The sequence below is a fragment of the Stigmatopora argus genome, chromosome 21 (assembly GCF_051989625.1).
Source record: "Stigmatopora argus isolate UIUO_Sarg chromosome 21, RoL_Sarg_1.0, whole genome shotgun sequence".
NCBI lineage: Eukaryota > Metazoa > Chordata > Actinopteri > Syngnathiformes > Syngnathidae > Stigmatopora > Stigmatopora argus.
Genome location: NC_135407.1, coordinates 5856030 through 5882499, shown reverse-complemented (window position 1 = coordinate 5882499; position 26470 = coordinate 5856030). Strand labels below are relative to the sequence as shown.

At 41.0% G+C, this 26470-nt stretch overlaps 3 protein-coding genes across 5 annotated transcripts; 1 reads left to right on the top strand and 2 right to left on the bottom strand.

Annotated features, from left to right (window-relative positions):
* Nucleotides 1-730: 730 nt before the first annotated feature.
* Nucleotides 731-1827, bottom strand: hsbp1l1 (heat shock factor binding protein 1 like 1). The gene is made up of 3 exons (XM_077590892.1): nt 1611-1827; nt 1459-1525; nt 731-1271 (listed from the first exon to the last, which is right to left on the bottom strand). Exons 1-3 carry the CDS (start codon nt 1653-1655, stop codon nt 1156-1158), a joined length of 228 nt encoding a protein of 75 aa, XP_077447018.1. The 5' UTR covers nt 1656-1827; the 3' UTR covers nt 731-1155.
* Nucleotides 1828-2487: 660 nt separating this feature from the next.
* slc66a2 (solute carrier family 66 member 2) lies at nt 2488-15210 on the top strand. 2 transcript variants are annotated; one of them, XM_077590353.1, is made up of 5 exons: nt 2488-3120; nt 3733-3866; nt 4538-4588; nt 7988-8204; nt 12867-15210. In XM_077590353.1, the coding sequence occupies exons 1-5, from the start codon at nt 2918-2920 to the stop codon at nt 13075-13077; spliced, it is 816 nt and encodes a 271-aa protein (XP_077446479.1). In that variant the 5' UTR covers nt 2488-2917; the 3' UTR covers nt 13078-15210. The 2 variants fall into 2 exon arrangements, with proteins under 2 accessions (XP_077446479.1, XP_077446480.1); XM_077590354.1 differs by lacking the exon at nt 4538-4588 and having other exon boundaries at nt 2489-3120.
* A 1627-nt stretch (nt 15211-16837) lies between these two features.
* Nucleotides 16838-25511, bottom strand: kcng2 (potassium voltage-gated channel, subfamily G, member 2). 2 transcript variants are annotated; one of them, XM_077590351.1, is made up of 4 exons: nt 25367-25511; nt 22463-23299; nt 19007-19243; nt 16838-18925 (listed from the first exon to the last, which is right to left on the bottom strand). In XM_077590351.1, the coding sequence occupies exons 2-4, from the start codon at nt 23234-23236 to the stop codon at nt 18437-18439; spliced, it is 1500 nt and encodes a 499-aa protein (XP_077446477.1). In that variant the 5' UTR covers nt 23237-23299; nt 25367-25511; the 3' UTR covers nt 16838-18436. The 2 variants fall into 2 exon arrangements, with proteins under 2 accessions (XP_077446477.1, XP_077446476.1); XM_077590350.1 differs by having other exon boundaries at nt 16838-19243.
* Nucleotides 25512-26470: the final 959 nt, after the last annotated feature.

Here is a 26470-nt window from a genome sequence, read left to right as displayed (position 1 = left end):
CCCCAGTAGAATGTTGCAGGCTTGTCATTTTATAGCTGCTCCACCCACATTAGACCGAGGTCGAATGAGGCCGACGCACACGGGCGTATAATCCTCTGAAGTGCTCCCCCAATCCAGAGTGAAGAGCGACTGGGTGGCCCCGGTGGAGAGCACATGGTGAGGGCCAGGGGGTCGCAGCTCTCAGCCTCCACTGCGCACCCACCCACTCACCACTCCACTCTGTTGTGCGTTGCTGTGCTTGGCTTATAATTGTCTGTCTCTTAGTCTTCTAGTCCCCAGACAATTTGAAAATTGTTTTTTTTTAAACTAAGGTGAATACTTGTTGGAGTCACCATGGCAACAGACCAGGCCAGCAATATGCTAGCTATGTTATTTGTTTTAGTTTTTGAAGGACAAAAAAAATACAGGTTGCAATAGACCCACAGCTGGAGAATGCACTGTTTTGATACATACTGACATCTGCAGGTCATTTGCAATGATGCTTGTAAAAAGTCTTTTTTTTTATTTAATTCAAGTAATTTTTACCTTCAAATTCCCTGGGTGGGAGATTTTACTTCAATTAAGTGATGCAAAGTCAACGTAGGAGAACATAAATGGTCACTGGAAAGATTACATTGAAAGGAAAAGAAAGTAGCACCATGGACAGCGACAGGGAAAAAAATATATGCAATACCATAGTGACTTCGCTAGTAGGAGCTGTTGCGCCGTTTCTAGAGGAAAAACACCCACACTTGTTTAAAGCACATTTATTTGCATTTTTCTGTTTTGCGGTACAGATTTGGCATTTTCAAAGCCAATAAGTGCATAGATTGATTTTGATTCATGACGACTTCTTTTTGGTTTTAATCTACTAATACAGTTGCCTCAGAATAAATAGTAGAAAGGATTTCAACAGTTAAATTAAAAAGGCGAATGTCGTAAAAAATGATGAAACACAAAGAAACCTATTTTCAAAACGTCAGTTTCTAGCAAAAGGCATTCTTGTAAAGTGCCAAAGCAAAGTTGATTTAGCGAAATCCAACAACATCGGGTTGAACTTCAAGAAGAATAATCATAAGTGCTGTCATGAGGTAGCGAAGGCATACATTATTGCTTGGTAAGTAATACTTGATTGGCTGCATCTTTTGTTCTCAAAAAGTGCATGTGATGAAACATTTATTGGGGAAGAGGGTCGGTCACTTTGGAAATAGGCAGGTCGTCCATGCTGGCTTGGGCCGTGAGCTCCATCACATTCTCCTCCAGACTGTTGATTCGAGTACCCATCTCATCTAGTGACATGGTCAAAGAATCAATTTCCTATTTTGGAAAATATGGCGTTCTGATGAAGTTCTGATGTTTTTTTCCAGCAACCTTTACATTACTACATTTGCAGTCACAAACAAGGACCCAAAAATAGTGCCCCCCATCTAATGACTCAAAAGATGACTTGTCCAGAAGAGCAAAAACTAAAAAGGATATTTTGTGATCCCAATTGTTCAGTGATGGCCTGAAATCTTGCCTCCACTCGATTCATTGTTTCTTCCATCTGTCCAAAAATATTTAGGTAGAACATATAAACAATGGTGAACAGTCTGACTATAAAAACAAAAAAGGACAGCGTTCTAACTTACCACTTGCGTTAACTCCTCGGTTGCTTTGCTTTTAGATGTTGACATCCTATTACAGGCGTTTCGATCATCGATCTGTGAGCAATATACCTACACTAAACCATTTTTTAAAATGTCATTTAAATGGAAGGGAAAGTGCATCCATTTTTAGCGTTAGCAACGAGCTCTCGGTAACTTTGATTCAACTTCTGCTGGCATTCTCAAAGTGACATAACTTCCTTCTGCAGATGTTGTCCCTTCAAATGTATATTTTGCATATTGAGAAATTTGATGATCAAATCATTATATTTTTATATTATCCACTTAGGTTGAAACTTATTAGTTTAGTTAAGGTTTGTTCGTGTGGAAAAAAAATATACATATGTCCCAAACGTGTTTTTTGACAAGTGGTATGTTTAACTTTGAAAGTGCAAGTAAAGTATTGCCGGTATAGTCCACATGTCATTTCTGGGCGCTTGCCAGTTTTGAGTCGTCGTTCCATTCATGTTTTACAAATGAGCGAATTTCTATTAACCATTTACTTTCCGTTGCTATATTTCGGTATATTTAATGATAATAACTCGCCACAGCAACTATTAACAATGGTAATATTTCTGTTATTATGCAAGAGATTGGCATTGACAGATGCTGCAAATAATGTGAACATGTTCAATCGAATGTGCATGAGTGATCCCATCGCGTTAAAACATCGCCATTTCTTTATAAAAATAAACAAATTCAAATCAAGGAAGTTGACTAGATAGATCTTAAGTCAAAATCATTATTTCTAGGTTTAGGCGTTTATTTGCATTTTAATTTTTGGCTGAACGTGGAAGGAATGAACTATCTTGAATGAGTCAAACATCTTTGGTCGTAAAAGTGACGCTAAATGTGACGTCCACGGGAAATCAGTCAATCAATATAAGCAGATTGCAAGCGACCGAAGGGTCCCGGTAGGCTTGGAAAACTTCCTCTTTCCTAACTCTTATTTCAACTAAACAATTATAACTTTCAACTCGATTGGCACTTGAACGCATCTTTTACGTTTTGACACGTTCATCGAGTGCAGCGTTTATGTAAAAAAAAGTCAACACCGGATATGAAATGGAGTGGATTTCATGCTAAAGTTTAGCTTCTGTACTTTCAGCCACTCCAAACAACAGATCAGACTGATCCAAAGTACTTTTGAGGAGAAATGATTAGTTAATTCTCATTCGCAACGAGTGGTCAATGTCGTCTCGCATCTCACGCTGTTTTATGATGGCGTGGCATTAAGGCGTCGGGGTTGTGTGTGGATTTCCCGACACCCGGTTTCAGACGAGTCCCTAGTCATGGAAGACGAAGCGTTTGAGCAGATAGTCAATGTGATCAACTGGCTGGTGTCTTGGGTGGCGGCCGGGGCAATGATGTTCGGTGGGGTTTTTCCATATATCCCCCAGTACCGAGACATCCGGCGAACACAGAATGCCGAGGGCTTCTCCACATACGTGTGCTTGGTTCTGCTGGTTGCCAACATTCTACGAATCCTCTTCAGGTACCAAAATAATGCTCGTATAACACACATCACTTCACTAAATTGGAGAAACCTGCAGCTTAAATACTGACAGTATGCATTGTATAATGGTGTAGTATTGGACTGACCGAATGGGAACAAACATTCGCGTTTTCGTGGTCAAAAGAGTGGACGCTCAAAGTAGCCGGACCGCTTCATCCAAGCATTACGGTAATTCCATTCAAAACAGAAGGCTGGCGAAGCAGTGGTTGATTTACGTGTCCTCGTAATTCCTAAATGCGTGCTTTGTGAAGGGTGCAGGAATTTTAATAGCAATTTTCTCTCAAATTAATCTGTGAAATTGCATAATTTTTATGTTGTGAGTAGTCACTGTGGTCTATTACAATCTTAATTCACAGCACCACAACAAATTGGAATTAAAATTGATTCATGCACACTTTTTAAGGGTGCAGGTCCCATTTTTGTGGTACTGTAAATCAAGATTTTTCCATAGTTCCCAGACAAACTGGGTCACCTACTAAGATTGACCCCAATTTTGACTCCCACTACTACAAAAACTACTACGAAGTATGCATGCAGCAACTTTAATTAACATTTTCTCTAAATTGATTGTTTCTTACTTTTTCCCAACAGATTTGGCCGTTACTTTGAGACGCTGCTACTGTGGCAAAGCATCATCATGATCGCCACCATGTTGGCCATGCTCAACCTGTGCACCAACGTCCGCGTGTCCACCGAACTCAACACGAAAAGACGCTCCTTTCTAGGTCAGAAACTCCGTCCGTCTCTAGAACAGTCATGCAAGTTCCATCCTAAAATTTCATGGCGCACTACTTTCAAGATTAAATTCCAAGGGCGCTGTCCATTTCTGTTTACCCAAGCGGTTACGTAATCGCGGTTTAATCTATCATGTGAGTGAAGCCCTGTGGTGTGTGTCTCTTTTTGTGTGCCCGCTGAGGCATTTAATCTGACTTCCAGATCTGGTAACTTGTGATAAAATGCAATCTTGAATGCGAGATATTAGAAATATAGTATCAAAAAATTAGTTTGGCTGTATATTTCAAAATACGTGGTTTTTGCAAGGCAAATGGTCAAGATTGTAAGTTCAAGTGGTGAGAAAATATGAGCTAGCACTTTCACAGTCATATCAATCAAAACACAAATTGACCGATACTACATTGAGAATGGAAAAATAAAACCTGTTTTTTTTAATTAGCCGATGGTAATATCGATAGAATTTGTAGCACTTTGGAAGGAACTATTGCCTGCTTCGTACAGCAGATCCCATCCCTTTGCAGCAAGTTCTTCTTGGCCATTCTCTTGCCTGCCCCCCCAAATTGTTATCGTTGTCATGATGTCGTGTTTCTTTCTCTGAAATGGACATCCAAAGCAAGCTCTTCTTCTTTTCCTTACTTGTGCGTTTATTTTCCGTCTGTAGCCTCAGACATTAAGGACGAGGACGTCCGAATTCCTAAGAGGCTTTTTCTGGGTAGGTACTCATCTTTTATGTGTCCGCCTATCCACATCTGCTCACGTTACCCTTGCCAGTTGACACTAACAGCATTGATCACACCCCAATTGCTTGCATATCTTGTCCAATCATGACCCTCATGCATGCTACCCCCGTCCGTGCCTGCGAATCATAACAACCTCTGCAATTCAAGATTAAGTATTTTTTTTAAATTTATTGTCTGATGGTGACATGTTCAGAGCTAATCCTTTTTTCTTCAGTTCTTAAATGAATTTTATCAGTCAAAATATTTTCTTGACCTTTTTATTTTGTCAATTTAATTACTTTAAAATTAAGAAAGAGGAAAACATTAAAATTTTCTTTTTTTAACCAACAAAGAAAAATGGTAAATATTCTTTTTATTTATTTCCATTGAAAGCTAAAATAAGAAAGGAGTACATTTTCTCAGTTTAAGATATTTTTCTAAATTTTAGATTACATTTTATTTTAGTAAAAAGTGCTTTGGAGGGCAAAAATTCATATTTGAAGTGTTTTCTTAGAAATGGAACATATTCAATACCACTTATCATTATCTTTTAATCATTTTAATTTGAAAATAAAAAATAATACTGATACAGTTGTGTCAAAAAGCAAATTATATCTTGCAGTTTTTTGCCTGAACAGGAGATGGCAGAAAGAGACAATTTTTCATTGGTCGTCATAAACCTCCACCAATTTAAACCCATCCAAAATTGGTTATGTAACATTATAATCATTCTGTGTTATGTTAATAAGAGAGCATCTTCAAAGCCCCCCGCTGTACTGGCCCTGCTTATCACCCCCTTTTTAAATGACTTCCAGCCAAATCACCCTAGACAGGACTCGAACCCACAATCCCTGTCATACGAGTCAGTGCCTCATCCCGCTGGTTCTCATTGATACAACAGTACACGGTCGATTGGTCGCCGGTCTTTTGGTCGCCTGGAAGGTTATTGATAATTACCATTTAAATCGTTGCTCAAATTCCCTAAATACAAACTGCGAATTTATATTTAGTCATACTTAATGCCCTAGTAATTATTAGGCTAAAGAAAAGCTCCAAATATCCCAGACTTTTATTGTTTTTTGTTGGAGAACTTGTTAAGACCCTGACTGACGTAGCTTCTTAAAGGGACAACGCATGTACATACAAACTCTTATACACTCACACGTCGGCTCGGTGAAACTGCTCATGGCCATTGTTGGCTTTTATTGATGCGTAGACCGTGTTGTTTTACCTTGTTTTGGTCGCCGGTCTTTTGGTCGTCGGTCTTTTGGTCGCCCGTTGTCGCGGTCCGGGCGACCAAAAGACCGGCGACCAATCGACCGCACACGGATACAACGCCTGGAATCATGGGTGGAGCCTAATTCCCCTAAGTGACATCAAACTTACTTTGGAAAGAGGTCAATTATAGCCATTGTACAAAAGGTGATGGCTGTCAGTGAAGTGAAAAGCTCCAACATCAGTGCCAGTGTTTTTTTTCCTCAAGTCAGCGGGGCGTTCTCCTTCACTCTCTCTTTCCGCCCGTGTGCTTCTCCTGATTGCACACCTTTTTATCCGTTGTGTAAGGCCTAATCATAGCACACGTTATACTGTAATTGCTCTCAGCGCGGAACATTGCCATTATAACACCAGGCTCTTCTATCCAAACAGCTTGACATTTGCCAGCAAACGGCGAGGCAGTGTTGCTTTCTCACGTATCTATATTAGGACTTGGCCTCTTACACGGTCTGAGAGCTTTTTAATTATTTCTTCATAATTAACCGTGGCTAATGTTCTTTGGAAATGGAATCTCCGTGATTGTGTCGCCAAGAGGATTTTCAGCACGCGCGGTCGCATTTGCTTAGCATGTTTACTTCCTAATCTGGAGGTGGAGGGCTCGTAATTTGATTTCTTTGTTGGTGAACTTTACACAGGAGTCAGTTTTTGCCATGCGCAATGTAGGCGACCACACAGGGTGCATTCAATTTTGGGGCGCACGAATGCCCTTACTCAAATTCTACTTTTTTATCTTTTTTTTTTTTTTAATTCAATGGCCGCTATTAACGGCGATAGACGTCCTCTCCATTTTGCACTTTTTGGTTCATTTTTTTTCTTCCCAGTGATCTTTCTGCTCTTTCCCCACCGATTATAATATATATTTGACTTTTTATTCTCTCGCTAGAACAATTGCATTCGCCTCATCAAGACTTTGTGCCGCCAATGGTATTGATTTAAAAATGTCATGTAAATGTCACGTGCTTTAATTCACTGATGAAAGCCGATTTCATCCAATAATTCGCTCAAAATGTCATCAAAGTTGGCGCTTTGGCTGATTAAGAGGTGAAGTTAACAGAAGAAATTTGCTGTTCATCTGCTCAATAGATAATGGACTGCAAAGGGTGTTTAAACACTTAACAGCTACTTCATTTGAGTCCACCTAATGAGGGATTTTATGACCTCCATAACGGTTAGGTTTATCACCAATTATTTTTTTACTAGAAAATCTCATTGGCTTCTTCTCAGAAAAACAAAAAACAAAAGACATCTACTTTTTAACCTATATATATATATATATATATATATATATATATATATATATATATATATATATATATATATATATATATATATATATATATATATATAACATACACATGAGCATTCATTCACAGCTCAAGTGTGAAGCCTTTTTGCCTGCGCGTTAATTCATTTGTCTATAAAAAGAAGCTTAATTTCTCACTTAAACACTTGTGGAGGTGCAAAAAAAAAAGAAAAGAATAATTGGAATAGCTCAAAGTAGCTTAGCCTTGAATTGAGCATGTTTTGCTTTGGTAGATGAGTACATTTTTATTTTGAAATACATTGTATTTTTTATCATTCAAATTTAACAATTATTGGTGACTAAAACCTAAAAAACAAACAAACAAAGAAAAACCACCACAGTCTGTTAGAAATGAACAGTCAAAACATTGAACAATTTTTATTTGCTACTGCAGTTTCAATAGGCATATAAGTAATTACATTGTATTTTTATTATTCACGGGTATTGACCCAATAACACCCACAAAAAAATTGAATTGGTGACTAAAACCTTAAAAAACAACAACCAAAAAAACACTGCTGTGTGTTAGAAATGAGCTGGTCAAAACATTGAACAATTTAATATTTTTTTAATTAAATGTTTCAAACACTTTGCTACTGGAGTTTCAATTTTCAATAGGCACTGCGACCAGCCTTATTAAAAACTGAGAGATGTTTTTTCTATATAAGCTATATCTGATCGTGCAATTCTCCCATAATTATCTGTTAAATGAATCGCTTTCCTGATCATGTCAATCAAAAGATTTCCAGCATTTTGTAAGCTTGCCCATTTTTGCGTCCAATGTACTGCGCCTCACCGTGTATATTCTTTTTAGAATTTGACTGGAATTACTTCTGGTTGTGGAGCCGCTTCCTGGACTACATCCAGTGCGTGGCGGCCTTCACGCTGACGGCGGCGTACATCACTTACGTCCTGCTCGAGTCGACCTTGTTCGTGGAGACGCTGGGTTTCTTGGCCGTTTTCAGTGAGGCCATGCTGGGAACGCCACAGCTCTACTGCAATTACCAGAACAAGTCTACAGAAGGCATGAGGTGAGGGTCTCAAAAATAATACTGTTTTCCCATCACCTTACGAGCATTAAGGTAAGAAATACCAAACTTTTTTTGGTCTATTAATGTTATCCTCCAGCCTATTTAATTAGTCCGTAAACCCAAATTTTGGCTGTGTCTGCATTCTCACCCTCTTGCTACTGTGACAATGACATTTCCCGAATACCGGATGAATAAAGTTATCTCATCTAATCTAATCTAAATTGAACCTGAATCCTCGGTGTAACCAAACAAGGTTCCCTAGCAACTTATTTCATTATTGTTTGTGTCAGACGTGTTAATCGAGGCGGTCATCTCCATTTAGATAAAAATAGTCGTCAGTGAGCCGGTGATTGTTTCCCCAAACGGAACATTTTAACCTTTAGAGCCATAAAACCGACAGTAACCGAAATGCTGGGTACTTTAATGTCGTGATAAATGGATATTGGAGTGGGAACGTAATATGATACAGAGCGGCATTTAGGGTGGATGGGAACGTAATAGGAGATAAGTCATTGTGGGACGTCTACGAGCCTGATAAAAAGCTTTGTCACGGCGTGTGTGTGTGTGTGTGTTTGCGTGTCGTTCGGCTGCCGCTGGGTCTTCTGCAATCGTCAGATAAGAGCGCTCCGGGAAGGCCGACGCTCCAACTAACCCGCCTTGACGGCTCCCCCGCTGAGCTGCCCGTACACGCATACAAACTGTGTGCTGCTCCATTCTTTTATCTTAGTTTATTGAAACTTCCCACCCAGTTGGAAAACTATCCTCACTGGCAATCAGGTTTTAAGTTGTATACCGTAAAATCAAATGATCAGTGATGCGAGGTCGTCTTGTACTTCAACTAGATGCGTTTCTCATCTTTTGAATTGAATGGCGATTAAATCGCATGCAAAAATATGTGATCGGGACATCCCTAAGGTAGACATCGCTCAAGCAAAAAGCTGTCAAAATGTCTTGTTGGAACGGGAAAAAAACCTACCAAGCGAAGGCCTTGTATTTTGAAAAATGTTCACGCTGTCTTTGTATAATTTAGGTACATCGAATTACTTATTTCACATGTGTCAAAGTGGCGGCCCGGGGGCCAAATCTGGCCCGCCGCATCATTTTGTGTGGCCCCGGGAAAGTAAATGATGAGTGCCGACTTTCTGTTTTAGGATCAAATTAAAATGAAGAGTATAGCTGTATATTAAATTTCCTGATTTTCCCCCTTTTAAATGAACAATTGTAATTTTTTAATCCATTTTTTCTATGTTTTTAGTTAAAAAATCAATTTGTAAAATCTAAAAATATATATAAAAAAGCTAAAATAAACGTTGTTTTAGATCTATTAAAAAACTGAATATTCAGGGCTTTTAATCCAGTTATTTTAATCCATTTATAAAATAAAAATCTAAATATTATATCTAAAATAGTCCGGCCTACGTGAAATCAAGTTGACGTTAAAGCGGCCTGCGAACCAACCCGAGTGACACCCTTGTTCTAGCATCAACGTCATGGGAAGTAAACATGGAAAAAAAAGTGTCGCAATGCACAAACAAGACGACCTTGAAAAAAGCCTCCACGCGTCCGTCCGTCCTTACTTTCCAATTCATAACAGCAGCCATTGTCTTGTTTCTCTCAGTCCTGCCGATGCAACCTGTTGACAGCTGACAGCAGTTGCTAGGCTACTTCCGCCTGACTCGTTCAAGGTCCACGCGCTGCTCTGCTGCATCTATCGCTGTGCTATTTTCGCGCCGGAACATTCATTTGGGCACTAGGAAACTTGGACCATGAACCAACGTCTGTGTGTGTGTATATGAATGTCTAAGCAGACACACAGCGAGACATAAACCATTCTCCCCTTTCTCCAAAGTGTCCAGTCTGAGGGAAAGCATCTATGGTGCCTTCTTTTTAACTAATTATTTTTTGTGCTCAGAGCTCAGCCATCGGTTTGATTGTCAGGTTTCATAGATATAACGACTCCGAGTTTTGGAGGAATTGTCAACGCCGCTTGGTCTTTTAGTGAACACTCTCTGCACTGTTAGACACGCAACAGAAAGCTCATTTTTAATCATGAAACACGACGGAGCACGCGATTGAGACAATTGGCCCGTGAGGACGTAGTCATATTTTTCTGGAGATAAATAGCACGAGTGATCCGTTCCACAATGGTGCTCAGGTTCATTTAACTGTTCCCTCTTATTTTTTTTAAATTACTCACTGTATCAGCTTGCATAAAAATCTGATTATTTTGGGAACATAGTCGCACCAGCCAAATAATTCACAACGAGGAGAAATGAATGGTTTAAATATTCATGTCACACTGGAGTGTAGTAAGTCATTTTTTTTTAAATTTAACAACCATAAACATAAGCATCTGTTAACTAAAAAAAACTTTTTTTTTGTCCCAGGCCGAAACTGAGAAAATAGTGCCGCTTATAGTCCGGGAAATACGACATATTGTTCATGTGTGGACAAACCTGGTTGATTTCATCCTGATATTCTGTGTGGGTGTCGCTTACATATGTGTATACATTTTTCTTTTAACGTATGGGGAAGCAAAAAAAGCAGTTTAAACAGGATACTTAAGTCCTATAATATTTGGCTTGAGTCGTAGTTTTCAGGCTGCTGCTTGTAGACGGCAGAGCTGCATACTGATGCTAAGTGGCCTGCCATAAAACAACACAAACACTTAACAGGAGATAGGACACCCATGCGTAGCCTTATAAGGCTCGTGTGTTGGACTACACAAACACTGCGAGGAGTAAAAAAAGTACTTCAGGACTGATGCTGCTAGTTGCAGTATGTGTACAAGTAGAATAAAGAGACTTTACATGGTGATGATTTGTTGGGAATTTGATTTTCTTCAAAATTGTTTGCTTTAGAGATTTGAAACGCCAGCAAAAAATGCTTTCACAGAATCTTTCCAGTTGACAAATTTGTATAGGCTTGTATGTATATCTTTTTTGGGGGGGTCCAGGGATCCTATCTTTTTGGAAAAGCGGTGGTGATCCAACAGTTGATATAGTATATTTTCTAACTCGCTTTTAGGCCTCCCTATTACTAATACTAACTGCTTTTTTTCTTCTTTTTTGGGGTGGTGGTGGGGTCTAAACTAATCGGATAAAACCAAGTGAAGTAAGACAGAGTATTCAAAGATTACAGTGCCTAAAAATATAACTAACTAACTAAAAACATACCAAAAAAACCCAATCTTTTCCCCACTTGATTCAAAACATCTCAAAATGCAGTGATCATTGGTAATTCCAACCTACCTCCATAAAGTTTAAGTCATATTTTTACCACAGATACACCTGCGTCGTTTTTAACGAACCTGTGGTCCCACTTTGGCTGACATTAGATGTCCAATTTAGGGCTGCCAGACTTCTTCTCAGAAATCACTGTTGCCACAGAGCACGTGTCTCAAAAGGAGGGGAAAAAAGGGTCCAGACTATGTTTTCTTGGCCTCTTCTGTGTTGGAGAGGCGGGGGAGGACTGGATCAAACACGATTCCCGCCTCTCTCATGGTTACCTGCGGCAAGGCGCGCTCATAACCAAGACGACAGTTGACAAGGAGGAGGTTGACTAAGAACGTCACTAACAAGCTCCTCACTGAAACTGCGAGGTTGCCGTGCAGCAGAGAGGCGAGCGAGTACAGAGAGCCACGTTGAAACGGAAGGAATTGAGACTTTCTCATAGCTCATATATGGAATAAAATGTATGCGAGACTCGTGAAAAGGCGACCTGAGATAAATGGAAAGGCTTTTATAAATGGAAAATGTATGTGAGACTAGTGAAAAGGCAATCTGAGATAAATGGAAAGGCTTTTACAAATGGGCCCAAACAATGAAAAGGGATTATCACGTGTCAAAGTGGTGGCCTGGGGGCCAAATCTGGCCCGGCGCATCATTTTGTGTGGCCCGGGAAAGTCAATCATGAGTGCTGACTTTCTGTTTTAGGATGAAAATAAAATGAAGAGTATAGATGTATATTAAAATTCCTGATTTCCCCCCTTTTAAATCAATAATTGTAATTTTTTAATCATTTTTTTTTCTGTTTTTAATTCAAAAATCATTTTATAAAATCTAAAAATATATTTTAAAAAAAGCTAAAATAAACATTGTTTTAGATCTATAAAAAAACGAATATTCAGGGCTTTAAATCCAGTTCTTTTAATCCATTTATAAAACAAAAATCTAAATATTATATCTAAAATGTTCCGCCCCACGTGAAATCAAGTTGACGTTAAAGCGGCCTGCGAACCAACCCGAGTCTGACACCCTTGGATTAGATATGGAATTTTGGGAGAGAACAAATATGCCTTGTTTTACAGACTGCTGATCCCATTATTTTGGGGTATGTTCTGTTTGAGGGTTAAAAGTCATTTGGAAAAAAATGGGAAGGGGACTATATGGATGCAAATTGAAATTGACACTTTAAATAGAAAGTGTCATCTGGGATTTGGACGTATGCTGTGATTTATTTGAACTGGGGGCCGGTCGGCTGAGTGAGTGATGGCCTATGTCAGGGGAGGTCCGTCGAGCTCGGCATTAGCTCGATCAGCTCGATTGATTTCAAATTACCCACTGAGACAGTTTGCCGGTCGCGGCGACGATGGAGGGTGTGCCAGTTCTCGGTGGCGTTTTAGGAAAAATGATCACCCGCTATATTCTCTGTCCTTTGCAGTGTCAAGATGGTTCTGATGTGGACGGGCGGCGACACCTTCAAGACGGTCTACTTCCTTCTCACCCAAGCCCCCGTGCAGTTCTGGACTTGCGGCATGCTTCAGGTTCTGGTGGACTTTGCCATCCTCTTCCAGGTTTACTACTATAGCTTCTACCCACAAAAGCCGGTTTCGCACACCGCGTCCCACACCACCAGTGCCAAAGCCCTTTAAAGGAGGAGAACTGGCTGCAAGCAAACCAACGTGGTTTGCGTTATTTATCCTCTAACATGCGCTTGATGTAAAAGCACAGTATGCTTTGCCTCCTGGAATGCACAAGGGGCAAATGCCATGGAATTATCAGATATTCAGGAAGGTCAAACTAAAGAAACGTTCTTTTGGTCATCTTTTTTTTTTAATATATGACCTCCTATCAGAGGGGTCTCAGAAGATCCGGCATTCATTCACCTTGCCCACCTTTCACTTTAATAGTGCCCCAAAAGACAGAAGAACTTTGGATCGATATGAAGCAGCAACAAGAAAAATAGCAAACTCTTTGTATAAGGGGCTATTTACTGAAAGAATGCCTTTTAAAACCCAGAAAATGGTCTTTTGCAAAGGATTGAATTGTTCAAAATGTCATTCAGACCACAATTTCTACCCTTACGCACACTTGCGAACTAGAGGTGTCCAAACTCGATTGTTTTTACAAAGCCCGCTTTCCAAAAAAAATCAAGAGATGCAAGGGAGAACTTAACATGTCCACTTTTATTTGATAAATAGACCATTGGAATCGGGTAAAAATTCAACATCAATACCAGCCTTCGCAGTTGAAATGCATCTGATGTCGAGAAGTGTCAATGGACCAATGAGTTAAGGGCTACAAAGAACTAAATAATTATGATAATTCAAAGTTCGAAGAATATTGCATAATCAAATTTTAAAAATCTATATACTATACACTAACAAACATTCCAGAAAAAAAACCTCAGCGACAGCAAAAAGTAAAGTCCAGAAAATCACGACAAAGAGAGCACAATTTATCACCACACATTATTTTTTATATAAATTTATGTAAAACTTCTACACTTCACTATCTACTTGATTTCGGCATGTCACGTTTTCACGGTACACGGTCGATTGGTCGCCGGGCGACCAAAAGACCGGCGGCCAAAAGACGGCGACCAAAAGACCGGCGACCAATCGACCGCACACGGTTTTCACTCCTGAGCTCCAAGAGAGAACAGAATATAGGTTGGATTAAGCTTCTTGTGCGGGCCATGTTCCATTATATTTTCATCATTTGATGCGGGCCGGAGTTTGGACACCCAGGTTCGAAAACCTCTGTGAAATCTGTGCACGTGGACAATCTTTACACACCTTTACTGAACTCTATGGACCAGCTTTTGAGGGAAAAGCATGCGGATTGACTGTTGCATGCCGCCCCTCCCTCTGCCTTAATGCACACCCTAGGTCAGGTCACAGCTCGCCGCGTTCTCGATTCAATTTGAACGCATTACTGAATGTACCGAATGACGTTTGCTGTTTGTTTTGGTTGTTTTTGAGCTATGCTTGCTGTCATAGTGAAGAAACGCTGGCCAGATTGGCCTCAATGTCCGTCCTCGTGCTCTCTTTGAACCGTTATAGCAGCCGAGCATATTAAACAGGTCCATCAAAAAGAAGTATTAGCTCGGGGTATGTCCTTCTTGGATGAGTTCACCCTGTTTTTGGGCTTGAGCCAATAGCAGGTCTTGAAGATCAATGGCCAAAGGAAGGAAGAGCCAAAAATAATGAACTGTTGATTTATTCTCACTGCAGGTGTCAGAGCCCTATACAAATCATATCGATATATATTCTCAGCCACTGACCATAATTTTTATTTTATTCATCATATTAAGAGGGCTGTCCATTATCAATTTTTCTTTTTTAGAAATTTATTTCCTGTTCTTTGGAGGTGGCTTTGACCTATATGCCTAAATATATTATATTATTATTATTATTCCAAATCATATTTCCTTGTTGTTGTTTTGCTGTCCCACCCATACCAGCAAAATATTCCTTTAAGGAAATGCTAGTTTATATTATGTTATTCCGACAGCATTTTACCAATCCTTGATGAGTTACATTTTTGTATTAACCCTTTTGTAGCTGTTCTTTTTCCTTTTTTTTTACATTGTTTTATTGTTGAATAACGCTTTCTAAACGCAAACCAAAATGATGCTCAAAATTTAAATTGTATGTTCCCAGTGCCTGTATTTTCAGGTTCATGTCTGGTTTATCTAATGGAGTTTTTTCTGTTTACCTCTGGAACATCCACCAACAATGGAGTGACTAAAATGGACCGAATAAAGACCACATGGAGAGAGAGAGAGGCTCACCCAGTGTATTTGCTTCAAGTGTTTGCTGAGCAGCTCCAATATTAGGTATGATAACAATAATGTATTGAATTTCATCTTGTTATGCAGCTATACTTTGTGTCCAAGTTTCATTAAAAACTGTGATGACTCAGTAGGAATGACTCAACCACTGTACATTGTATGTATGTACACTGGATGAAAAATGTCAAAACAAGTGCCATATTTTTCAGAGTGTAAGTCGCACCAGCCAAAGAATACACAAAGAAGAAAATATATATATATATATACTAAGTCACATTTGTGGGAGAGCAATTTTCTTGGTATAGTAAGGCTTTTTTCGTAAAAAACGGCATAGTATAGCAAGGGTTTTTTTCTTAAAAAATGACATAGTATAGTAAGGCTCTTTTTTTTTTTTTTTTAAATGACCATGTATAGTAAGGCTTTTTCTTAAAAAAACAACATAGTATAGTAGGGCTTTTTTTGTAAAAAACGACATAGTATAGTAAGGTTTTTTTTGTAAAAAAAACGACCATGTATAGTAAGGCTTTTTTTCTTAAAAACGACATAGTATAGTAAGGCTTTTTTCTTAAAAAACGACATAGTATAGTAAGGCTTTTTTCTAAAAAAACGACATAGTATAGTAAGGCTTTTTTAAAAAAAAAAACGACCATGTATAGTAAGGCTTTTTTCTTAAATAAAATTGAGAACAGGCATCTAACCTACCAAATCTTTAGTTAACTCGAGAAAAGAAAAACAAGTGTTAATTGAATACTAGCCTATGAAAAAGGTGCGATTTATAGTCCGGAATATACGGTATTCAAATCATTTTCAAGACAATGCCATCTTGTAAAATCACCTCTTTTTTCAGATCAGAAATGTTGGCGGGGGTTAAAATATAATATATAATTCATTTGTAAAATTGTTGTCAATTCACCAACAAAGGTCACATGATGCACGGATATATTTGCATTTAGAGGATGTCATTCTAGGAACAAAAGAAGGTTGCCAAGTTCCACTTCCTGACCTTTTTCTTGACCCCAGATCCATCATCGAAAAGCCACAGCGCAGATAATTCTCAAGAAATTGATTGCGCCTTTCAAAGACGGTCCATTGAGCGCCACACGCTTTTATACAAGAGCTGTAAATGTCCTGGACATTATCCAACCAAGTGCACATTTACAAGCAATTTCCCATTCCCTTTTATTTTTTTCCAATCTGACCACTTTATATACAATGACAACTCATTCCGTCGCCTGCTGCTTTAATTTTCCCAGCTATCCTTAGACAGACCTATTCCATTTTCGTTTCTGACAACGTTATTTGTCGAAGGGCCACCCCGGTGAGAAGGGTTTACACAAGGTGAATTTATTTTGTGTATCTGTTCGGCAGCCGGAGAAACTTTCCCCTCATTCGCTGTCACTGTTTATCAAAGATGCGGTAACATCAGTCGCGGAAACAGTCCATTTATTATTAAACGTTAACGTGGAAAGGGGATCAAACATGGGTACAAACAATTTCGGATGTTCTAAGCGCAGTAGGGGGAACACAATTTCAGCGTTTTCCTACTCTGTTAGAATCTTTATTCCATTTTTAATCTCCAACAGAGGTTCTTTCAAACCCAAATACTTGGCAAGTGGTTTCAATCCAGCCATTTATTAAGTACAACTATAAAACTGCATACAGTGCAATAGTCTCATGCTTGGTGTGCCGGATGAAACATGCCTACGCAGAGTTGGAAAAGAGAGCACAGCTTCATTCCAATAACTTTTACAGTTTAACACTTTTTCTCCCGACAAGGCACTCTCGTCGCAGACCGCGTTCTCGGTTGGAGGAAATCCATTATTTTCGACGGCTGACTTGGCTGAAAGCGTGTCAGTGCTTTGGTTTCTTCTGCCCGAGGCGGTAAGGAATCAAGACTTGTAGTTTTTTTGTTTTTTTGCCCTTTACACTTCATCCGAGCTTTTAATATATGACTAAAGGGTTGTCAGCGACTGATACACTAGAACACGTGCTAACATGGATTGAAGAATGACAGTGTACACAAATGTCAAAGTGGATTAAAACAAATAGGACTACATTATGTACAGTCAAACTACTAGAATGAACGGTATAATTAATGTCTTACAAGAAGATTATCGTAATCGCTCACAGCTTTACTTTCTTGCCACTGACGTAGATAGACGTCCAGACTCATTACTGCTAAGTAATTCAGCATATGCTGGTTTCTATTCTAGCAAAACCAATACCAAAACATTGATTTTTAAGTCAACTCATCTCGCCCTCGTTTTTTTTCCTTCATTTGAGCGGCATCAATCTGTTTGTCGTCTCCTCGTCAATCTAATTTCCTCACAAACAGCCAAGCCGCTCTTTTTTTTGAGGCTGTCACATGGCTTATAATTAACCCGGCACACGTCTCACATACTGAATGAGACAGTAAATGGGAAACAGCAAATCAATAATTTCTATAGACATAACTCGGAATCATTCGGCTTCCAAAACAAGATTGATATCTTTTTTTTTGTTCTGTTGAATCAGTTGTAATAGTTCAATGTTGATTGGTAGGTCCATAGGTTTTTGCTATTGGAGTCCCGGTTCCTGAGGATCTAAAGAATCCATCTGATCTTGTTTTCCCTTTTCCACCCATCCGAGTGGATGGAGGGGAAAAAATGCTCTTGTTATCTCATAATCGGACCTTTACTGAATATGACATTCAAGTCCCACTATCACAGAATTCAATGGTTTGGGTCCGGTTGGAACTTGTTCCCCAGAACAACGTTCTCAGAGATTGACTTCAATTTTGTATTCCGAATCATTACACAATAACGTCAACGTGTCCCAAGGACTGTTATCCATTGAGTTTCACGCCCTCTGGCAAAATCCTTGTCCGTGACTATGCCATTGGTTTCAACTATGCAGAGGCAAACGCTTCCCAAAAATTATTTTTGCAAAATTTTGCTATGCCAGTATTGATCATTTATTTTTTTAATACTCTTTGACATGATTATATCATTTAAATTGTGTGTGATAGTGGGACTTTAAGACCAATTTCATCCTGATGGTCAGTTTGTGTTGAACCCGCTTTAAAAAAAAAGTCTTTATGGCAGTTTTTATTCTACTTAACCTCTCACACAGTACTCCTTCGTTAATTTCCCTCCAAAGTCAAAATAAAGGACTGGCTCGTTTCAAGCAGATGGTTTCCAACAGAAGCAGACTTCCTTCTAGTCTGGAAGGCGCTGCTAAGTTTGGAAGCGATCCCTGTGCGGAGGAGCCATGGACTTTCTTCTGTGGGCGGCCGAGACGGCGGCTCCCTGGAAGCTGTCCGTGTCCTGCGAGTCTTCGCTATTCTGAGACTTGGTGCTGTCCTGCGAGTCGGGCTTCTGCCTGGCGGCTCGGTTCTGCTCTTCCTTCAGCTCCACGTAGGACCTGGAGAAGGTGTGAAAGATGGACGTGACGGGGAAAGCCATGAGCAGAATGCCGCTCAGGATGCTGCTGAGCGCCACCACCTGGCCGGGGATGCTCCTGGGCACCATGTCGCCGTAGCCCACCGTGGTCATAGAGATGACGGCCCACCAGTAGCTGCCCGGGATGCTGGTGAACTCCTGCTTGGCGCCCAACTCGCTCTCGGCGAGGAAGACCAGCGGGGAGAAGAGCGCCATGGCCACGCACAGGAAAAGCAGGAGGAGGCCGAACTCCCGCGTGCAGCGCTTCACCGTCAGGCCCAGCGTCTGCAGGCCCAGCGAATGGCGGGCCAGCCTCATCACGTAAAAGATCCGCAAGGCCCGCAGGACGCGGAGGACCAGCCCCACCTTCTCCAGGTAGTTGTTCCCAGAACCCGACGGCTTGCCGCCGGTCGACAGCGAGTCGACGATCAGCGTGATGTAATAGGGCAGCAGGGCCACCACGTCGATGACGTTAAGCGGCGTGCGGAGGAACGTGCACTTGCTCTGAGTCTGGATGAAGCGCAAGACGAACTCCAGGGAGAACCAGGCCACGCACACCGTCTCCAGGACAAAAATGTTGAAGCATCGTTGAGAGCATTCGCCCTGCAGGACAAAACCAGAAGCACTCATTTAAGGTGAGGAACATCTGCCAGGTATGTTATTATGTACTCAAAATATATACAGAAAATGAGCAAATGCCAATCAGCTTTAATTTAAACCCTTTATTGACCCAGGCGGTCGGTACATTTGGTTTTTCCACGGGGAGGCGTGAGAGAGTGTTTTGCTAGCCACTGTCGGTTGAGAATAGCACAGTTTTGAGTAAAGTATGGCGTAAAGACGAAAACACGTGTTGAATGGCGTTAAGCGTTCAATCCATTCGGACTGGGAAATGAGTGCGCAATACAAGTTTAATTTTAAACAATTGGCTGACTTATTTTTGGGGTTTGAAACCAGAATTTGAAGCGTTTCCAAAGTCGTCTCATGTTACTTTGCTGTAAAAACGGACATGAAACGTTATTCATAAAGCCTGCTAAAAAAGAAAATAATAAGAAAAAAGATCCATCAAAGGTGTGCTCGGAAAAAGCCCTCCTTGAACTCATTGTCATTAACCAGCCAAGCTCATGAATATTTGAGCGTATAATTACAAAAAAAACGTTTGGTTATTAAGTCAAAAGACATGAAGTGCAGTGCAAAGGAGCCTTGGCATGCTTTTCATCTTTATGCATTTACCAATTGGACTTATGAAGCATTCCCTTTGTAGGGTGCAATTAGAAGGAAGCTGGAACAAGTAGTTCATATTCATGTTTCTAGATGAATAAGAATGTCAAAATCAATGTTACTTTTAAAATTTGCTCAGCCAACATTGACTCATAGACTATGTATAATGTGAATCTCACTGACGGATCACATCCCCCCCCCCCCCCCCCCCCCCCAAAAAAAAATGCCATTCTCCAAGAAAAGAAGCTTTTGTTGCCTCACAGTCGGGAGTTTGAATCTGTTTCACTTTCAGAATACACATGCGTTCTTAAATGTTCCCAGTTAGAATTATTCATTTCAATTCCACTCCATTTGCGTGAGTGCTTCATGTCCGCCAGGAGCGGCAAATAAACAACAACCCGCTCAGCCCGAGGCTTTGGCTGCAGGCTCGTGTGCAAAATAAAGATAATTCAATCTGGAGGCATTCCATTCCATGAGGGAATCATAAAAAGACATTTTTGGGGGGTTACGTTTGATGGCGTGATCGTGCCAAATGCAATTAGGAAGTAGTCAACTGCACACGAAACATAATATTTGCAAATATATTTATTTTTGCAGGAGGCTTTTTCCTCTAGCCACAAATCAGCATTTTGATCTTAATGCAATTTAGCTCTAAAAGCCTACTTTGCAACCACGTCAAAACACGCAAACAAACACGACCCTGTCAACGTGTCGGGGGCTAACGAGTGTGTTTTCCACTTCCTGTCGGGTGTTTATCGTCACAGCGGAAGCCGAGCGTGAAAACTATTGACTCCTCACCTCCCCTTTTATAGAAATGTATTCAATTTTTTTCCCGGACACAATTCATTCATTCGCCCCTCCCTGTTGAAATGGATTGGACACCCAGTACCGCCAATGGCTAATGCGTTAAATGACTGTGCCTTGTAAGGGTTAGTTAAAAAAATGATTTAATTGGTCAAATAATATGAATGGGGGCCAATAAGATGCTTTCGTAACCGTCTATCGACTTCAATAGTCAGGAATGAATAAATGTTTTTTTTAATATTATGTTAATCAATACAGAAAAAAAATCTTTTAAGTTCCCCCCGGTGAAGGTCGTCAAAAGCACTTTGGCCTGATTGGAGGGTGCTCCAAGAAGAAGGAAAAAGCGGGAGGGATACAAAAAAAGCTCCGTATTTGATTAGCTGGTGACTCTTCCTAACTGTACCCTTACATCCTCGCGAGGATTGCCACTCAATATCCTTTAGTGCTTGTTTCATCCAAAAAGAAACGTCGGACAAGATTGGATTTGTTAGCCTAAGATTTAGGGGAACTTGACAAAGAAGCTTTGTGGCATTTCCTTGGAGAGAGGTGTTGGATGGAGGGGGGTAAAAAGATAAATAAAGTCTTCTCGCATCATGTCAGTTTGCTTAAATGAGGCCGCGCTTGTGGTTTAGTCCAAATGGGTTTTAAATTTAAAGGCATGAGTGGCACTAATGGAATGTTCTTTAAAGTTCACATCCTCGTGGGAAGAGGATGTTTTTTCATTCAAAACAACAACTGGTAATGCGTAGTATTCAGGGTTATCTTATTTTCCCAAATATTTAATTTCGCTTTTTCACTTTGTCCAACTATAAAAGTCCGACTAGAATCCTGACTTGAAGGATATGTCATTTAAACTGTATGGAATCAGATTGGTGATCAAAAGATTTAAATCCAACCTTTGGCATCCCCCCAAATATAAGACAAAGGCAGTGAGCACGATAAGGCGACGCCGGTGAACGTCCCTCAGCTCGCGTCTGTCGAGATGATTTACACCGAAGCTCCACGCCGGCTAGCGTAGGTGGGCTGCCGCATCAACATAATCGGAATTGTACCGGAGCAGCGCGCTTCCCTAAGGCCGTCTCGCTCAAAGAGCATAGAGAACACTCCCCAGAAATTCATTCTTTATTTATTTTCTTGGTTTCGTACCACAGAAAATTGAATTAAACATGTGGCCAGTTCTATTTTGGGGGTTTCTGCAAAGGTCCCTTTTTCATTTGAGTGATTTTTAATCGTCAAATGAAAATGGGGGGAGAAACGGGATGATTGGTGGGTTGTTTCTAATGGCGAAAAGTGGAAACCGTTTTCTAGATGGTTTTGAAATTTTAGGATGCAAACCATGGAGCGAATGTTTTGGAGTTGAGTTTATTTTATAAATAATGCAAAACCTAGATAAATGAAAATCTAGTCCATCAAACACTGTTAAAGTGTCCGCTTTGGGTGGGATAGCTTATGCTAAAAAAGAATAAATAGTAGTAGTAGTGGTAGTGGTGGTAGTGGTGGTAGTGGTGGTAGTGGTGGTAGTGGTGGTAGTGGTGGTAGTGGTGGTAGTGGTGGTAGTGGTGGTAGTGGTGGTAGTGGTAGTAGTATTGGTGGTAGTGGTGGTAGTGGTGGTAGTGGTAGTGGTGGTAGTAGTAGTAATAGTAGGCTAAAAAGGCCAAAAAAGTGCAAAAAAATATTTTGCAAACATCAAACCAGTTGTTGTTTCAAAGTGTATTTTAACCTGATTTATTTTTTCTTGTATTATTTACACAGGCCTGAAAATATGGCCATATTTTTTACAAAGTGGACAAAGTCACTCACCCTCTCCTCCTCCTCGCGGAGGTCCGGCATGGTGCTGACGCAAAGGGTGACGGCGGTGATGGCCACGAACACGACGGACAGACAGGCAAAGATCTTGCCGGGGATCCCGGAGTGAGGGTTCTCCACCATGTCCCTCAGCCTGCGCATGCAGCCGCCCGCCCGGTCCTCTTCCGCTTGGCCGGCGGCCAGCTGCTGGCTCTCCCGGCAGGACTGCGGCGTCACCACCGAGTCGGCTTCCTCCTCCTCCTCCTCCTCCAGCCGCCGCATCTCCTTGTACTCCTCCTGGCGGAGGCGCAGCTTCCTCAGGCAGCACCAGTCCAGCTGGTTCTCCTCCACGCCCCAGTAGAGGAGCTCCTCCTGGAAGGAGAGGGCGCACATCTCGCGGAGCAAGCGCAGCTTGCCCGCCGCCAGGAAGGTGACGATGGTGCGGAAGGCCGACGGGCTGCGGTCGAAGAAGAACTCGTTGCGGCTGCCGTCGTAGTCGTCGCACACGTCCATGATCTCGGCTTCGTTGCTGCAGCCGCGCAACTTCCCCAGCCTGGTCATGGGGAACTCCTCCAAGGTGGACCACGGGATGCGGTACTTGATGCCCCCCACGTTGATGATGGCCGCCCCTTCCTCGTCGTCTCGCTGCGGCTGGAGCAGGCGCTGGGCCCGCTTGTAGAAGACGCCCTTCTTGGCCGAGACCTCCTGGGGGTTCTCCACGGGCTTGAAGTGGAAAGTGGGGAACTGGTGTTCGGTGCTGCCGGCCAGGAAAGCCACTTCCTGGTACATAGCGACCGCGGCGCTTCACGGGCGGCTCGCCGCTCGTCGCCCGTTCAGCGATACGCCGCCACTCTGAAACACAACGGTACATTTAGTTCAAAGACTTTTCAGGCGAGTAGACGGCCAATCAAATTTGAACTGGGAGGTCCTGAACGGTTCCTTCGCGGCCGACCCTCCGAGTCCAAATGGATTGGGCGTCTTTCTATCATTGTCAATTCTGCCCTACTCTTGTCTTACGTAGCCCTTCTGTTTTTCTATTCGGTTTCAGGTATCATTTGGATCATTCATTTCCAACACCGCTCGTCTTGGTTAAGGTCACGGGGTGCTGGAGCCTATCCCAGGTAACTTTTAAATCATGGATACAAACAACCACGCACATTTTAGAGTGTTCGTTTTCATTTGAGTAACATTTTGTTACAGCATATAACACAATATAAGGTGACCCCAAAAAATGTGTCCATTTATAGAAGCAATGGCCAATCAAAAAAAAAAGGAAATAACTTTTTGGGTTGCCTCGTGAAAGCAGTCGTCGTATTTACACTTTCTTTTAAGAGCCAAAGCTGTGTTTTAGTGCCTTTTAATAGACGTCCAATCCATTCAGAGTGAGAGAAACTCTTTCAATCTTTTCTAATTAGTCCTAATTATTCATTTATTCATTTTCATCACCGCTTATCCTAGTCAGTGAGGCACAAGAGCCCATCCCAGCTGACTCGCCACTCTAGACCGGTCGCCAGTCAGTCAACCATTTGCACTCCCAATCACACCCAGTGGAAATCGATCCCACGCTTCACCCTCACCAAAATCAGACGAATGAACCGCTGCCCCATTGGGGAAAATGAAAAATATGCTCTAATTGGAGTCATTAATTCCTTCATTTCTTGATCAAATTGACCTAGAAAATAAGCAAACTGCAGACTGGGCAGAAAAGGGACAAAGATACAATGAAGCAGAAAAGGAAACATGCATTAGCCATATTACACTCCTGTCAAATGCAATGGTGCTCTAATCCACAGTTTTGGAAGACCAATAGAAAGCGAGCAAGAGAGCGAGCGAGCGAGAGCGTGCACTATGCTGCATTAGTGGTCGGTTTGTGCGTGCGCTTCTTCCCAGCCGCACACAAATCTCCACATGAAAGAATTAATGGGCAGAAATGGATGGAAAAGAAAGACAATTTCCACCCAACATTCTCCTTTGAATGCCATGTCGAGCGAGAAAAAGATTACAATGTTCTTTTTGTTATCTTTCAAGTTTTTTTTTCTCCGGAGCAATTTCCAACTCCATAAGGATGACACTCACGGTAACAATCTGAGGCGTGTCTTCTTTTATTTAAGGGGAGCATCTGGAGCTACGAGTAGTCAAAACACTCCAGGTTCACATTGTTTATAGAGAAAAAAAGCTGAGTAGACAGTTTTCAAATGTAATAAATTATTCACTCGCTTGCTATTGACGGAGAAAGATTGTCATTTTATTTTTCTGAGGCCACCCCATCAAAAACCATCAATAAACGTCAATTTTCCATTCAATAATGGTCGTCAAAGCTTATTTAAAGCTCAAACCCTAGAAGCACGTTAATTATTTATGCTGTTATTTATGATCTCAAATCATAAGAGTATTACAGGAGAAAATATTAGTAGACTCGTTAGACTGAACAAAAGTTTTTTTTTTCAATTTATCGTCAAAGAATAGAATATTTCATGAAAACATAATCGTCACCTCAGATTAAGGGTTAAATAAAAAATATTTTCCAAATAAAATAAGTCATTATATATGCTTATATTGAGAATTTTAAGGACTAACAACGTCAAATACAAATATTTTAAATCATTATGCCGATTTTAGGGCCCGTTATTATTAATCCAACAGGAACAAAACACTATTCTGCTTAAGCTTTTTCTTCCAAGTCCAGAATTTGCCTAAAAAAAGGTCAGGACGTCAACTTTCACCTTTGAACTCCCGAGCAACAGCCGCGTCCTATCTGGCGTTTAATGGAAGACGCAATAGATAAACATGACGATTTAGCCAGCCCCGTCCTTCGAGCCACGTTCAATCCGCTCTGTTAAAAGCCGACTCGTCATTGAAGCCGCGTCGAAACAGGAGCAACGGCGTTGAAAAGAAGCGAAAAAATAAAAAAGCACTCACCCAGCTCGCCGAGTCCGCTTCCATCTGCTCCGGCGTTTTCCAGCCGTCCGCGCGGCTGCCGAGGCACAGCATGCCGCCAAGTTTTCCCCGCGCGCACGCGTGGCGAGACCACGCGGGGAGGAGGAAGGCGAGTCCAAACAGACGCACTTTTTACGCGCGGCCACAACAGCAAGCACGCACGCACTTCCTTCCGTCTTAATTGGGACGCTCCTCCTGCCTGGACACGGAAAAAAAAAAGCCGTTCCAGCGGTGAGCTGCTTTCTCTCGGCGGCGCGTTCGCGTGAAAGCGTCATGTTGACTTTCTCCCTCGCGCTCCACTTAACCGTTATTGAAAAAGCGGTGTCGTGCATTTAGGAGCGCGCGCTAGGGGGTGAACAATACTCACGCATTTTCTGAACCCGTTTCAGGACAGATTGAGTTCATCTGGGGGTGGTGTTCCTCATGGAAGTCTGCTAAGTACACTTTGCTTTGAGGTGATCGCTAGGGAGAGTGGCGTGGGATCGATTCCCACTCGGTGTGGTTGTCTGTTTTTGCGTGCCTTATCATCATTACCATGTATAGTAAGGCTTTTTCCGTAAAAAAACGACATAGTATAGTAAGGCTTTTTCCGTAAAAAACGACATAGTATAGTAAGGATTTTTTCGTAAAAAACAACATAGTATAGTAAGGATTTTTTCGTAAAAAACAACATAGTATAGTAAGGATTTTTTCGTAAAAAACAACATAGTATAGTAAGGCTTTTTTCGTAAAAAACAACCATGTATAGTAAGGCTTTTTTTTGTAAAAAAAACGACCATGTATAGTAAGGCTTTTTTCTTAAAAAACCACATAGTGTAGTAAGGCTTTTTTCTTAAAAAACGACATAGTGTAGTAAGACTTTTTTCTTAAAAAACGACATAGTGTAGTAAGGCTTTTTTCGTAAAAAACGACATAGTGTAGTAAGGCTTTTTTCGTAAAAAACGACATAGTGTAGTAAGGCTTTTTTCGTAAAAAACGACATAGTATAGTAAGGCTTTTTTCGTAAAAAACGACATAGTATAGTAAGGCTTTTTTTCTTAAAAAACGACATAGTATAGTAAGGCTTTAAAAAAACGACCATGTATA

Excerpts from the sequence above, each read along its gene's own strand:
- slc66a2 (XM_077590353.1), top strand. The coding sequence starts at position 2,918 with ATGGAAGACGAAGCGTTTGAGCAGATAGTCAATGTGATCAACTGGCTG. Across the intron at positions 3,121-3,732 it reads ATTCTACGAATCCTCTTCAG|ATTTGGCCGTTACTTTGAGA; the intron begins GTACCAAAATAA and ends TTTTCCCAACAG. Across the intron at positions 3,867-4,537 it reads GAAAAGACGCTCCTTTCTAG|CCTCAGACATTAAGGACGAG; the intron begins GTCAGAAACTCC and ends TTCCGTCTGTAG.
- kcng2 (XM_077590350.1), bottom strand. The coding sequence starts at position 23,236 with ATGTACCAGGAAGTGGCTTTCCTGGCCGGCAGCACCGAACACCAGTTC. Across the intron at positions 19,244-22,462 it reads TCCGCGAGGAGGAGGAGAGG|GGCGAATGCTCTCAACGATG; the intron begins GTGAGTGACTTT and ends TTTGTCCTGCAG.
- hsbp1l1 (XM_077590892.1), bottom strand. The coding sequence starts at position 1,655 with ATGTCAACATCTAAAAGCAAAGCAACCGAGGAGTTAACGCAAGTG. Across the intron at positions 1,526-1,610 it reads CCGAGGAGTTAACGCAAGTG|ATGGAAGAAACAATGAATCG; the intron begins GTAAGTTAGAAC and ends ATTTTTGGACAG. Across the intron at positions 1,272-1,458 it reads TGAACAATTGGGATCACAAA|TAGATGAGATGGGTACTCGA; the intron begins ATATCCTTTTTA and ends TGACCATGTCAC.